The sequence below is a fragment of the Hyperolius riggenbachi genome, chromosome 9 (genome assembly GCF_040937935.1).
Source record: "Hyperolius riggenbachi isolate aHypRig1 chromosome 9, aHypRig1.pri, whole genome shotgun sequence".
Classification (NCBI taxonomy): domain Eukaryota; kingdom Metazoa; phylum Chordata; class Amphibia; order Anura; family Hyperoliidae; genus Hyperolius; species Hyperolius riggenbachi.
In genome coordinates this window covers 80949199-80964297 of record NC_090654.1, presented here as the reverse complement: position 1 = coordinate 80964297, position 15099 = coordinate 80949199, and the positions used below count along the sequence as shown (strand labels likewise).

At 45.9% G+C, this 15099-nt stretch overlaps 1 protein-coding gene across 1 annotated transcript in view; it reads left to right on the top strand.

Annotated features, from left to right (window-relative positions):
* The first annotated feature begins 1562 nt into the window (after positions 1 to 1562).
* The window catches only part of GRM7 (glutamate metabotropic receptor 7), a 730291-nt gene continuing 716754 nt past the window's right edge, over positions 1563 to 15099 (top strand). The window contains exon 1 of the mRNA XM_068253109.1: positions 1563 to 2324. Within this exon, the coding sequence (XP_068109210.1) occupies positions 1665 to 2324 (660 nt within the window). The 5' untranslated portion in view covers positions 1563 to 1664. The remainder of the gene's footprint in view (positions 2325 to 15099) is intronic.

Sequence of the window (15099 nt, the reverse complement as noted above, 5' to 3'; positions counted from 1 at the left end):
GCAGATCACTCTGCTCACCCTATCTCTCTGCTCACCCTGCTGCTGATCTCTCTGCTCACTCTGCTGCTGATCTCTCTGCTCACCCTATCTCTCTGTTTACCCTGCTGCCGATCTTTCTGCTCACCCTATCTCTCTGCTCACCCTGCTGCTGATCTTTCTGCTCACCCTGCCTCTGATCTCTCTGCTCACCCTGCTGCTGATCTTTCTGCTCACCCTGCTGCTGATGTCTCTGCTCACCCTGCTGCTGATCTCTCTGCTCACCCTGCAGTTGATCTCTCCGCTCACCCTGCTGCTGATCTCTCTGCTCACCCTGCTGCTGATCTCTCTGCTCACCCTATCTCTCTGCTCACCCTGCTGCTGATCTCTCCGCTCAACCTGCTGCAGATCACTCTGCTCACCCTATCTCTCTGCTCACCCTGCTGCTGATCTCTCTGCTCAACCTGCTGCTGATCTCTCCGCTCACCCTGCTGCTGATCTCTCTGCTCACCCTGCTGCTGATCTTTCAGCTCACCCTATCTCTCTGCTCACCCTGCCGCTGATCTCTCTGCTCACCCTGCCTCCTCTGATCTCTCTGCTCACCTTGCTGCTGATCTCTCTGCTCACCCTGCTGCTGATGTCTCTGCTCACCCTGCTGCTGATCTCTCTGCTCACCCTGCTGCTGATCTCTCTGCTCACCCTGCTGCTGATCTATCCTCTCACACTGCTGCTGATATCTCAGCTCACCCTGCTGCAGATCACTCTGCTCACCCTATCTCTCTGCTCACCCTGCTGCAGATCTCTCTGCTCACCCTATCTCTCTGCTCACCCTGCTTTTAATCTCTCTGCTCATCCTGCTGCTGATCTTTCTGCTCACCTTGCTGCTGATCTTTCTGCTCACCCTACTGCTGATCTCTCTGCTCACCCTGCTGCTGATCTCTCTGCTCACCCTGCTGCTGATCTTTCTGCTCACCCTACTGCTGATCTCTCTGCTCACCCTGCTGTTGATCTCTCTGCTCACCCTGCTGCTGATCTTTCTGCTCACCTTGCTGCTGATCTTTCTGCTCACCCTATCTCTCTGCTCACCCTGCTGCTGATTTCTCTGCTCACCCTGCTGCTGATCTCTCTGCTCACCCTGCTGCTGATCTCTCTTCTCACCCTGCTGCTGATCTCTCTGCTCACCCTGCTGCTGTTCTGATCTCTCTGCTCACCCTGCTGCTGATCTCTCTGCTCACCCTGCTGCTTTTCTGATCTCTCTGCTCACCCTGCTGCTGATCTCTCTGCTCACCCTATCTTTCACCTTGCTGCTGATCTCTCTGCTCACCCTGCTGCTGATCTCGCTGCTCACCCTGCTACTGGGCACATTCACTGCTGGACGGGTGAGCCGAGCAGGCTGTGTGTTTCAGGCACATTAAACTTGCCGCTGTGTAGCTGGAAAGACAGGGGGGAGGGGCGCCACATAAGAAGCAGAAAGCAGCACAGCACCGTGCTCTGGTGATGTCTGTGACCTGGCTGCTCAGCTGATGTCGGGGCTGCTGATCACTCACTGAGCCGCACTCACAGTGGAGTGTCATGCTGCCCGCCCGCCCGGACCCCAGTATTTTTGCAGGTGCTGCTATGCCGGAGCTGGCGCCGCCCCTGGAGATGGGTGGGCGGTGCAGGCATTGAAGGCAGCTTTAAAGCTGTGAATGTGCAGAGACAGGCAGTGTGCTGTCAGGGACAGCAGCCGTGTAGGAGCTGGGGGGAGACAGGGGCTTCTTCTACTCACTGGGAACAACTCACCTCTTGCCGACCCTCCATCTAAACAGGAAGAGACCCCCTCCCCGCCAGGGGCAGCCATGCTGACTCTGGGGGGTGCTTGGGTGGCACACCTGCACCAATTTTGCTACTGGCTGGTGTGTTGGGTATGTGTGGTGCTGCTGGTATCCGGGCAGGAGCCCTTTGCCCCTCACTCCATCAGGCTGGAAGGAGATATCACTCTGGGAGGGCTCTTCCCTGTCCATGCCAGGGGGGTGGCTGGCATGCCATGTGGAGACATCAGGAATGAGAACGGGATCCACAGGCTGGAAGCTATGCTCTATGCCATCGACCAGATCAACAGCGACCCGGAGCTTTTGCCCAACATCACCCTGGGGGCGCGGATCTTAGACACCTGCTCCAGGGATACCTATGCGCTGGAGCAGTCTTTGACCTTTGTACAAGCTCTCATCCAGAAGGATGCCTCGGATGCCCGATGTACCAACGGGGAGCCCCCTGTCTATGTGCGCCCCGAGAAAGTAGTGGGGGTCATTGGGGCGTCTGAAAGTTCTGTGTCCATCATGGTGGCCAACATCCTGCGCCTCTTCCAGGTAAGGGACCTTGGCTGGCACTCATGTCCATGTAATCAATAAGCAGCTCACATGTTGCATTGTGCAGGATTGTCTCTATATTGATGCAGTTTAGTGTTTTCCCCCATTGGATGCTCTATTGCATTAGAGATATTTGCAGTCTTATTCCTCCCCTTTCTCTGTATCCCTTCTGTAGCCAGATATTCCCTTAAAACTGATACCTCCACAGCCTCTGATTCCCTCCTTAATCCTCCCCCCCTTTTCTTTCAGTACGAACTCCTCTTTATCTCCCTCTCTCCCTCTTATCTGTTATAAGCAGAGATCCTCACCCCACTATACCATCTGCCTCCTAAGCCTGCTTCTATTGCATTTACTTTCGTGCCTGTAGTGTCATTCCTATGCAGTTGTGTATACATTGACCCCCTGTGGACAGCCTTCTGTTGCAATTGGTAGCTCTAGTGGTCTTGCAGTGGTTGGTCCTCGCCTGGATATACAGGAGGTTCTGCAGCAGAAATCTGCAGGGGTATCAGAATTCTGCATGGATTAATAACTGTTAATGTGCAGCCGTGAAATAATATCAGTACATCACCCCGCCCCTGTGTCACAGTTCTCTCTCCTAGCTGCCTGTCTGCGATGTGCATTCTTCTTCTTTTGCACTGCTTAATAGCCATGACTCCTGATGATCACCCCCTTTGATGCTGTTGTGTGGGAGAGTTAGGGGGACAAGGGATGAGTGGACTATATGTGTGGGTGTGAGTGTGGTGGGTGTACGCATTTGTCTGTGACAGTGCTCAGTACCCAACACATTAACACCTGGTGCTGTTAATCTGTGCTGTGTATAACCAGATAATTGTTGAAGGTGTATTTGTTATCTATTTTGCCAGCTTCAGTTGAAGCTGATGTTTTTTTTTTCTTTATATTTTTTCATAGCCAGCAGTCTTAAGCAGTTATCAGTCTCTAAATGTCTCCTCGCTGCAAATCTCTTTGAATTGGATAATAACGTGTTAATGTTTGAGCAATCACAACACCATATGTGTAATTGGTGGCTAGTATGGCATTCCTCGTAAAGCTATTTGGATTGGGGCCAAAGGAGACACTTGTAGATTCATGCAAGTGTGAGGAGGACTGGGGTGATTGGCAGGTGGAGCAAATGCAGATAGCGTGCAAAGAATGTAAAAGAAGCGCAGAATTCTTCGCGTTTTCCCTGCATCTGAAGGCTGTTTTGCTGTACACATTCTCGTGAACAATCTATGCTAACAAGCTCTATTACTGAACATTTGCTGGACCCTTCAACATAGGTTGGACCTCAAGCTAGATTGCTACTAGAGAGGGTAGTGTCTTTAGAGTTATGAGTGCAAGCCACATCCATGGTGCTGAGAGTCCAGTCCATGGTGTTGAAAGAGGTAACTGTAGTAGTTAGGGAGACAGGGCATTGTCGATAGTGCTGCGAGAGATGGCACTGTTCATAGTGCTGAGAGAGGCACTGTTCATAGTGCTAAGAGAGGGGGCACTGTCCATAATGCACAGAGAGAGGTTACTGGCCATAGTGCAGAGAGACAGTACTGGCCGAGAGAGCGAGACGGAAGACTACTGTCTACAGTGCTGAAAGAGAGAGTACTGTTCTCTGTATTTGGAAATAGGGCACTGTCCATTGTGCTGAGATGGTACTGTCCATGGTGCTGAAAGATAGAGTACTATCCTCTGTGTTTTGAAAGAGGGCACTGTCCATAGTGCTGAGAGGGTACTGTCCATGGTGCTGAAAAGGCATTGTCAATGGGCCAGAGACAGAGGTGCCGAGGAAGCAGGCATCGTGCTGCGAGAGGACACTATCCATGGTGCTGAAGTTCAGCTTAGATTAATGAGCTGCGGCTGACCGTCTGTGGAGAACGGCTGCCTGTCTCCAGCAGCTCATTATGCCGTAGCTAGTAACTTCACTCCTTTTACATCCATGCAATAACCAGCTTTCCCTTTCCAATGCTATTTACAGCATAACACCTGCATCCAGCGCACAGCTGAGGAGCTCTGTAATAAATAACAGAACTAGGAAGACAAATCAGCAGCATTAAGCTAGTCGCACATTAGCTGGACTAGGATGCTACCGTTATCCTTAGATCATCTGCATGGTATGCTCATTTGTTACATCTCCACAGCATAATATTAAGAGCTCTGTTCGAAAATACACTCCAGTTAAAGCATCAGAATGTGTTCATTCCAGCAACAGGATGGACCTTACATGCCGCTATCCCCAAAGCATTCCCAGGGAGGGACCTGTGTGTCTAGTTCTGTGACATACTGAGGACTGTGAGAAGAGGAGATTAAAGCCTGCTGTTTTACTTTCATAACCTGATCTTATTGAAGGGACATGGTGTCATTGCGTAGCCACAATGGAGGTAAAGAACACCAGGAACAGTCACATCTCATAAAAGATAGTAACAAACCAGACTTAACAAGAACAGTGCTATCTTATTTTCCAAACACCTGCAGATGGGTTCAGATGCAGATTCATTGTAAAAGTTACATACACAGACCTTACACTACAACAGTAGAAATATGCTAAAGCTATAAAAGGGAGTGACCAGTAGAAACTTGGGCAATTTTTATTCAGCTATGACTTGTGATAAGTTGCTATGGGTTACAGCACTTTCCTGGTCACCATGGCAGCCTCCACAGTACTGTATATATTACCCATACTTCTCCAGTACTAGATCTACTGCAGTAACAGTTGTGCCATATCTAGGCTGCAATGTGTGATCATCCATTAGTAGGCAATCTCAAGTAAGCTTCCAATTCTAACTGAACACTACCATGGCAATAAAGGGGGGAGTTACCTACTGTACAGGCAATGTTCTGAAGGTGTGGTGCACATTCCTCAGGTACTTATGTTGGGCGGAGGGGATAGATAAATTTGTCACAGACAATCTATTACAGCGAGTTTTGAGAAAAAAAAGATATATATTAAAAATATATATATTTATTTTCAAGCCTGCATCAGGTTTTTTTTTTACTGTACAGCTAACTAAAAGCATAAATGAATGTTTAAAAAGCATTTCTACACAATTATGGAGTATTCCTAATAAATAAACATGCAATGATGGTTACTTGACATGTCTCCATTTACCAGCCGGGCATACTTGGCACACAGCATCTTCCATAAAGGGCTTCCTTCAGTAGTAATGTTGAGAAACACCACCCTACAGCATTGTGTGTCTTTGTATGTTCCGTTAAATACATCTTCTAGAGTTCAATAGTTAATGTGTGTCAGCCAACAGATGTCTTTAGATGCGTTGCCAATGAAACCACATACATTTATCTGTATATATAGGCGCCCCCTCATTTCGCAGAGTTATAGAGTGATACATACAGTTACGCAATTAATTAACAGATACAGTGGATGCCTCTCCTCCTTCACACATACACACGTGTTGTGCGCAAATTGCTGTCCGCTTGCAGGCACGGCAATGTATATTTAATGCAGCGAGTGCTTCTGTGCCCACTCAGATATGAAATGTCCCAGCTGTTAAAACCAGTGGAGGCATTTAGTGAGGTGAGCCAATATTGATGAAGATGCAGCCGAGGAACTGGCGAGTAGGCAGTGACATCAGCGAGGCATGAAGGGCGAAGTTTCTCATGCCTCTGACATGTCACTGGTTAGTAATGAATTGATAAGATTTGTTTTAGGCCCGCTCACTGATAAATCTGTTGTGTGTGTTAGCGAGCTCAATGCTGGCACGATTCTGTGATCCTCCTTTTTTCTTAGCTATATATTTCGAGATCTACTGTAAAAATAATGTGACCAGTACTTTCATTATTTGTAGAGTGAATGCATTTTACTGTTCCTCTTTGTTTACTGTAATGGTGGCCATACATCGACCGTCCAATTTGATTATTATATTCGCATTGGATGAAAATCGGTGCTGCCAAGTGCATGCCCAATCAACGATACGACCAATTTTTTCGCCCGAAATTGGTCGCATAAATTGGAGATGCTGCAAGATGTGAGGAGGCATCATGGTTGGTCCAGTGCACGGCGGTAACATTGAGCGTGTCCCACACAACAAACAGGACAAAACCCCGATGCTGTCCCCCAATGGTCAATGTGCTCCCCCTGGTGCCTAGTACACTATACATAACCTATCTGTGGCCTCCATTGGCTCCGGGCGCTGTCCAACGTCCATAAACAGCAGCACGCCCCATGTGGTTGCTGGCATACACATATGCACACGTGTGACTCTAGCAACCACGTGGGGGGGTGTGCATGTAGGGAGGAGCCTGGAGCCATCAGCGCATAAGCAGCGGATGCGGACAGGTAGTGTATAGTGCACAGGGCACGGGGGGGGCACATTCACCATAAAGGGGGACCACGTCGGGCCAGCGAGGCGGTGGATGCGGCATCACAAGGCCGATTCCGGATCGATTTCAGCATGAAATTGATCAGGAATTGGCCTGTGGTTTATGGGCAGGCAACAGATATCTCTCCAGTTTGATCAGAGAGAAATCTGTCCCTTGGTCGATCTGCCCATACATAGGGATGGCCCTGGTTAGGAAAACTCATGGAGAAGCATGTGATCAGTTTGATCAGCTGATAGATTTGTAAGATCCTGATTTGCAGTGATGACTTCCTGGTTTAACACATGATCAGGACCAGCAAATCAGAACCGTACACTCTATCAGCTGATCAAACTGATCACATGCTTCTCCATGAGTTCTCCTATGCAGGGCCATCCCTACCCATACACATCGTCTGAAGTATGGGCACCTTTATTTTGCTTTTTGTAGTATTTTATTTGTCAAGAATGCTGATTGAAATACCTGACATAAAGATGGCCACTAGAGGGAGCCTCTGAAATTGCATATTTGAGAAATGAATGAGGAAAAAAAGGACATTAGCAAGTTTTGTGAAAATATAACTGATAATTGAAATTATCCATGCACTAGAATCATATTGAAAATTTCCTTTACATAAGAACTGTGGGAAAAACACATAAAGCCTTATTTAGTTTGGTTGTGAACTGATTCAATATCTATCATTTATTATTTATTTTTCCTGTTCATCTCATTTTATTCCACATTTAACATATTCCACATTTAACATTTCTGAAATGTGGATGAAGGTATATGGTGGTTGGTTTGCAATGCTTCTCTCTTGATTTTTTTAACCTTATTTATTTTTCACCTCAGCTCTAGAAAGCTAATTCACAAGGTAAACAGATAAGTAGTGAGTAGTGCGGCAAAGCTTTGTAAACATTCAGGGGTCTCAAACTCGCGGCCCGCGGGCCATTTGTGGCCCTCGATACAATATTTTGTGGCCCTCGCCAGCAAAAGCTTGCTTATAGTTCGCTTCAGTGCTCCCAAGTAATCCGCCGCATCCCCGCCACTAAACAAGGGCTGCAAAGCCCCCAAATCACCTGGGGGGCAATCTGCTGGCATTTCCTGGAAGGGGCAGAGCTTCCAGTTTCAGCTCTGCCCCTCCTGACGTCAATCGCCGCACGGATCGCCGCCTCTCCCCGCCCCTCTCTGTGAAGGAAGAGTGAGAGGAGCGAGCAGAGGCAGGCGATGCGCCGCGATTGTGAAACTCCTTATGCGGCCCAGCCTCATCTTGACTTTGCCTCCTGCGGCCCCAAGGTAAATTGAGTTTGAGACCCCTGTGTTAGATGTTTTTTGGCCAAGACATCCAATTGAGGCCGACTACGCCAAGTATCTAGCATGTGTATGATGCCCCCAACTATTCCTGACCCAAGAGTCTTCTGGAGTGGCAGATCTGTACAGGCCAACAGTAATGTTCTCCTTCTGACCCCTCCCATTCTGTCGTGCACCATGCGTCATCCTTCCTCTCTGCTCTGTAGCAACAGTATGTGTTGCTAGTCCCTAGGCTAGTAAAGTGTCTATACAGAACTTGACCCAAACTGTCACCCAAGGGATTGAGTTCTGATCCCTGTAGGTGACAAATAAGGTCAGGTAAATCATGAATTGATATAGATGAAAATCATTTAAGACAAATTAAGAAGTGCATGTCAATTCTGCTGGTAATCCCGACAGTAAAGTAGCATGCGTTTCCCAATAAGCGTGACCTGTGTTGCCTAGATAACACACATGTAGCATAGTGCTTGGTACCCTGGTAATCTTGGCACCTAAGTAATGCGGAGTACTGTTAAAATTGCCATGCACTTCCTGCCCATGGCAACTTTATCCTTCTTCTCTGAATATACTGAATATATAAGGAAAGATAAACTGTGAATTTATAATAATTTTAATGAAATAAGGTTTGTAAGTCAACCCCATGATAAGGTAGAACCAGGAAACCATTGATTCTCAAAATAATCACACCACATTAAGTGCATACTAAGCCACTATACAACTGCACCACCCACACTAAGTCTCCTCCCACAACTGTGCCACCAACACTAAGCTGCTTTCCACAGGTGCCTCCAGGTCTGTGCATATTTACAACCTTTGGTTAGTATATATGATTTCTGGAAGATTGGCTGTTGAATGAACAGTTGCTGCTTGGGTTGATCCGAACAGCTAATTTTCCGATTTCATCAAAATTCTGCATTCCACAGCCAAATTAAGCCAATGCAATCAACAGTTATGTCGATGTGAAAATTGCCTTCGGAAAGACGAATTTTCAGCAAACAGTAACCCCAACAAGATGGCTGCCCGGGGAATCTTCAGTTCCCAGAGGCCACATAAGAGTGGCAGAATGAGCGGTTTTCTACATGGAGCTGGGGTCCAGGAGACCAGGGCCGGGATGCCCTGGTCCCCTGGGTTGCCCATTCATGTGAAAAAAATACTTGTTTTGCCACTTCAGTTTGGCCTCTGGGACCATGGAATCCCCGGTGACCCTTTTGTTGACATCACTATGGGCAAAAAAATCTTGTTTTAGAAGCCAATTTTCATTTTCACAGCTATTGTGTTAATGCCACGTTTGCTGAAAATTCTTATTTCCAAAGCCAATATTTGTACCGGCAAAATAAAATGCAGTATTTGAAACAGTATAATTTCCAATTTTCATGATTTGACTTGAAACGGCTAAATTACTATGTGAAAATCTGAACTTGGAACTGTATCAATTCCGAGAACTCATCCCTAGTTGCTGCTTGCTAACTGTGCAGTTTAACCTTCAGCTGGCCTCAGTGTGCCTATTATATCCTTCTTTTAGTATATAGGATAGGACGTTGGAATGATGTCATTGTTGGTGTCACCAGTGTGGCGATGTCAACATTTCTTCAAAGATCAATATAGAGTTGGAGCAGTTACCACAGAATTGTAGTAGCAAAGTACAGTAAAACTTTGGATTGAGAGTAACTTGGTTTGAGAACGCTTTGTAACACAAGCAAAACATTTTGTGAAATTTTGACTTGATATACAAGCAACATCTTTACATACAAGTAAAAAAAAAAAAACTATACACGTGTCTCTTCATCACAACTGAGCCAATAGTTTTCCCTTTGGCCCTGCAGGATTGTTGTTAATTGTACTTCATAGTGTAAAGGTTGTGCAAAGTTACATTTCCCTGAAATCCTCAAAAGCAACTGTCCTTGGATAAGTTCCTTGTTAACCTATTGCCGACCGTGTCACACCGATGGGCGTGGCCGCGGCGGCAGCCCCAGGCCCACCTAATGCCATTTGGCGTAAAGTCCTGGCGCTTTATTTTGCAGGAGATCGCGTGCACGCTGCGCGCGCATCTCCGCTTGGTAGGCCTATGACAGCCGATCAAGCTGATTGGCTGGCGGGGGGAGGGAGGGAGGGGGGAAAATATCAATGAATAAAAGAAAACAGGGAACTATATAAAGAAATAAACAAATATTAATAAATAAATACACAAACTCCGTCTCGGGGGGGGGGGGGGAGGGGGAGGGAGGGACGACACGATCTGACCCCACCAACAGAGAGCTCTGTTGGTGGGGAGAAAAGGGGGGGGGGGTCACTTGTGTGCTGTGGTGTCTGGCCCTGCAGCTTGACCTTAAAGCTGCAGTGCCCTATTTTTCAAAAAATGGCCTGGTCTTTAGGGGGGTTTAACACTGTGGTCCTCAAGAGGTTAAAGCCACACAATAAAAAAGGTTAGGGCAGGCCAACAGATGGCAAAAGATTCTGTTAGTTATAGTACAAGTCTTGTTTACATCTTTTTTTTATATGATTTTACTACAACGGTTCTTGTATTGTGGAACAAATCAACTGGTTTTCCATGAATTCTTATGGGAAATTCGCTTTGATATAAGAGTGCTTTGAATTACAGAGCAAATTATGCTCGCAAAGCAAGGTTCCACTGTATTGCCTTTACAATTGTATCACACGTCAAGGGCGGGAGGAATACAGAAGATTGCACATTAGCGGTAGAACATGTCCTGTGTTTGTGCTTCAGCAGTGGATACAGCTATTTGGCTGGAGTGGCTATTTATGCAGCTTTTCTGTATTATCAAAAATTAATTCTCATCGCTCTCTTTAGACATACAACACAATCCCCTCTCTGCCGACCAGACTGTTTATTGGACACATAAAACAAGTTATGTCTGCAGTGCACAATGAAGTCATAAAAAGCCTTGGATTCCAGACATGCTCATTAATTACAGAATATCTGAAGTCTACGTTAGTTCTGGTAGAAGCAATTGGCCAATTAGGATTCCTGGAATAAAAAGCCTTTTAAGTGAAAAGCGGTGATGTTTGGTCTGTCACTTCTACAGGTATGTGGGCAGCCTGACAATGGAGCTTATCAATGCCAACTAACACAATCACAGCAATGTGTAATTATATCTCTGAGCGACCAATCAGAACATCACTGAGGTTTTGTCACTCTGCTGGTCTTCCTAGAAAACAGTGGCATAGCAGCAATCAGAGATGGATTCATATGTAATGGGGCCCTAGGCAAGGTAGTAGATTTTGGGCCCCCTTGTGGTCCTTTCGGCAAGCTGAAGTGGTGATAAGTCGAAGAAGGTGGCAGGTGGGCCTCCTTGACACCCACTAGGCCCCAAGCACCTGCCTAGGTTGCCTGGTGGATAATCTTTCTCTGATAGCAATAGGTGATGTAGAGATTGTGACTGCATCAGGGCCCCTAGACTAGAGGGGCCCAGAAATGCCCTCCCCTTTCACTGGATTTTATTAGTGCTGTATGTGTTTTGCATACTGGTAATTACTAACAAACCATTAACTGTTCCTTGTTCACACTTCTCTCTTCTCTCTGAGAGAATCTCTCACATAGCAGCTGTACTTACAAAGCCTGTCCAGGTGGTCAGTATAATGCAATACAGGGCTAGAGGGCCCAGCGTAACATTTGCACTGGGGCACATGGCTTTGTAGCCATACCACTGCTAGAAAAGCAAACAATTTATTGGTTGCCATAAGAAGCACCTCCGTTCTTCATGACAAATAAATAAATAGACCTATTCATTCATTTGCTACCATTCCAGGGGGAGCATCACACAGTAATTTTTTTTTAGAAGACAAAATTACTGTATATTTTTAGTAAGAGGGCTTTTAAGTCTCCTTAAAGGGTATCCGAGCTAAAAAAAAAAAAAGATTACAGACTGTTGTCAGCAATGGTATCCAGTCCTCTATTCCAACACCCCCCCTCTCTTCCCCCCCTCCTGCGGTGGTTGGGACCTTTGAACTGAATATAGTATGCTTTGTCCATGCACAGGCGCTCATCCGGCACGCCACTGTGACCACGTTCCTGGCGGCTTCCTTATGGTGGAGCAATCACAGCACTCAGTGCCAGTGATAAGTGAAAATGCCAATATTCCTTTCGCAACATCTTTCACGAAAATAATGTTAAAGAGACACCGTAACCAAGAATTCAACTTCATCCCAATCAGTAGTTGATACCCCCTTTCCCATGAGAAACCTATTATTTTTTTACAATAGATCATCGGGGGATCTGTATGGCTGATATTGTGGTGAAACCCCCCCCCCCCCCCAAAGAAAACTGTGAGGACCATGGTCCTGGCAGTTTCCTGTCTGTGAACCTCATAGCATTGTGGGAAATAGCTGTTTATAGCTGTTCTCAACTGCCAAAAAAGCAAGCAGCAGCTACTTCCATTGACATCAACTGCCAGCAGTAAAAATGTCACCATGTGATAAATGTCAGAATGTAAATCAGGGAGAGGAAAGCTTTTACAATGGGCAAACAGTGACTAAATCATTTATACATAATTACTGTAAAAATGAAGCACTTTTTTATTACATTATTTTCACTGAAGTTCCTCTTTAAATTTCGATATCCAAGCAAAAATGGCATTCAAAATAGGTTTTGTTGTTTTTTACCTTTTTTGCACTTTTTGCAAAGTTTTGCAGTAAAAATACAGATTTTTTACATTTTTACAGTAAAACATATAGTTTTTGTGCCTTTTGGGCTTGATTCACTAACCGGCGCTAAGCCAGTTGGTGAGCCCTATCACTTAGTGGGCGCAAACCACGGCACTAAGCAGTTTGCGCCCACACATCACTGTCAGTCCCGCTTTGTGTGCGCACAGCCGGCTGGCCGGTATTAATGTGCGGTGCGATAACGTTGCACCCGCTGCCTCTTAAACGTCGCACATGGTGCACCGAAAATGGCGCACCGGGTGCCCACTGAAGCAGCGCATCAATGCGCCGTTTTTGGTGCACCAGGTGAGACGTTTAAGGAGCATCACCGTGCATTAATATCGGCCAGCCGCGCTGCGCGCACTCTGAGCTGGGCTGTGCGCGAAGTAGCTCTGCGTGGCCGTTAGTGTGCACAGAGCTACTTATGGGGCACTAAGAGGCTTTTCACCGCGGCGCTAACACTTAGCACTACTTTGTGAATCAAGCCCTTTGTGTATTTTCGTTGTAAAATTTTTCATGTTTTTACAAAAACTCAAAAATACAAGCTATTTTTGTGTTTTTTCTCGAACTTAAAAATAGCATTTTTGATACCAAATTATTATTATAATTCTGTTTAAAATAACTTTTCAGCAATGTGTGTGCAATTGAAAAAGTGGCAAAATGTAGGTGAAAAAGCTCTGGAAACATTAGTTTGTGTATTTTCTTGTTTGCTTCTGGCTTCAAGGCATTTTATTAATAAGGGGTAAAACTATCACCTAGGAGAAAACTTAGGAGAAAAAGGGAATAGCATATGGGCCCATGTCTTTTTCTGCTGTCCTATTAGAATTATGTGATATAACCGTGTTAGATTAAAATACCCTAGAGTTTAAACATACTATTTTTCATGGAATATTGACTTGGAAAGTCATTATTGAATGGATACTTATGTTATACATCTGAGTCTTCCAACTGGGGTTAGATAAACTCTGAATCCTGGGAATTGTGTTTACTGGAATTCCTACTTCCTAAGTAAATATCCAAAGTAATGTACAGAATAATGGGTTTTGTCATGGCCCCTCCCCCTCTTGACCATTATCCACTTAATCCAGCCAATGGCTCCCTCCCCCCATTCTTCCTCCACATCAGTACAGTTACCGGACGGAATGAATATAATCACACGCTGTGGTTTACCACACTTAAAACTCTTCAGCTGTGACCAGAAAGCTTTCATTTTTCAAAAGGCACCATAATCAATGCCTATCCTCAGTGATCCTTCTCTCCCTTGTTAGTATTTCCTGGGGGTGGCTTTGTGTCTTTGTGGATATTGTGCTTAGGATCATTTTACTATAATGATAAGACTGAGAGACGTCCCCCTACCATGACAGAAATGCAATGATTGGGGCCTGAGTTACACAAGGGTGAGTGTGCTGGGCCACCACAGCTAGTGTGGAACCTCAAAGTTCAACAAGCAGACTGACTTGTAGGCCTGCCAACAAACCGCAAGCAAGCTACAGCGACAACTTGTCCTCATGCCTAGTCATTCCTTCCTACCACGTTATCTATCTCTCACTTGCTTCTACACTTGATGTTTACTGATTGGTTTTCCCAACCCCTGCCAACCCCCTCTATTATTCTTTGAATAAATCTAGCAAACACTCTCTCTCTTGTTGTCTTTGGGACCTCATTCTCTCTATATCCCTCTAGTGCCGTCTTTCTTTGTTGTTTTGGCTCTGCCATGTCTTCCTTTTACCCAACCCTCTATGGTCTCCCTCTGTTTCTACCTCGCTGTTTATTGTGTTACTCCCTCCTTTTCTTTCTACATCACCTCTGCTCCAGTTCTTCAAATCTCTCTTAGGGATGGTCAGAAATGCAGATGACCGATTCTGCAGATTTCCGATTGCCGAGAAGTCATCTTTTGCATTGTCTGATTGGCCAAATACTTCTGAGTTGACTCTGTATTCTCTGCTTCCGTGTTCTGTGATTGGGCTAAAATTGCCGAGTTTTGATAATGCAGTATTTCCGTGAAAATCTATTCCATTAATATCTATCCTCCCACCCTCTCTCACCTCCTCCTCTATCGCTGACCCTCTCCCTCAACTTCTTTATCTCACTCCCTGACCTCTTCTCTCTATTCCTACCTACCCTCCCTCCCTCACCCCCCCCCCTCTCTCCCTCACCTCCCCCTCTCTCCCTGGCCCCTTCTCTCCACCTCTCTCTCTATCGCTCCCCCTGCTCTTTTCTCTCTTCACATGGGCAATTGCAGGACATTCACCGTGGGCTTTTGCCCTCATTGTTACAGTGCGGCCAAGTCAAGTGAATGGGCAGCGCCTGTACTGTCATTTACTCAGCAGTCCAATCCCATTTTTTTCCACCATTTCAGCTAACCTTGGAAGCAATATGTTGCTTCCTGGGCCACTTACCACCATGTCTCAGTGAACCCCCCCCCCCCCCTTCCCCATGGGGGTGTTAAATGCCTAAAGCCTTGAAAGATGTAAAATGCTTTTCTGCGCACTTGCATAAA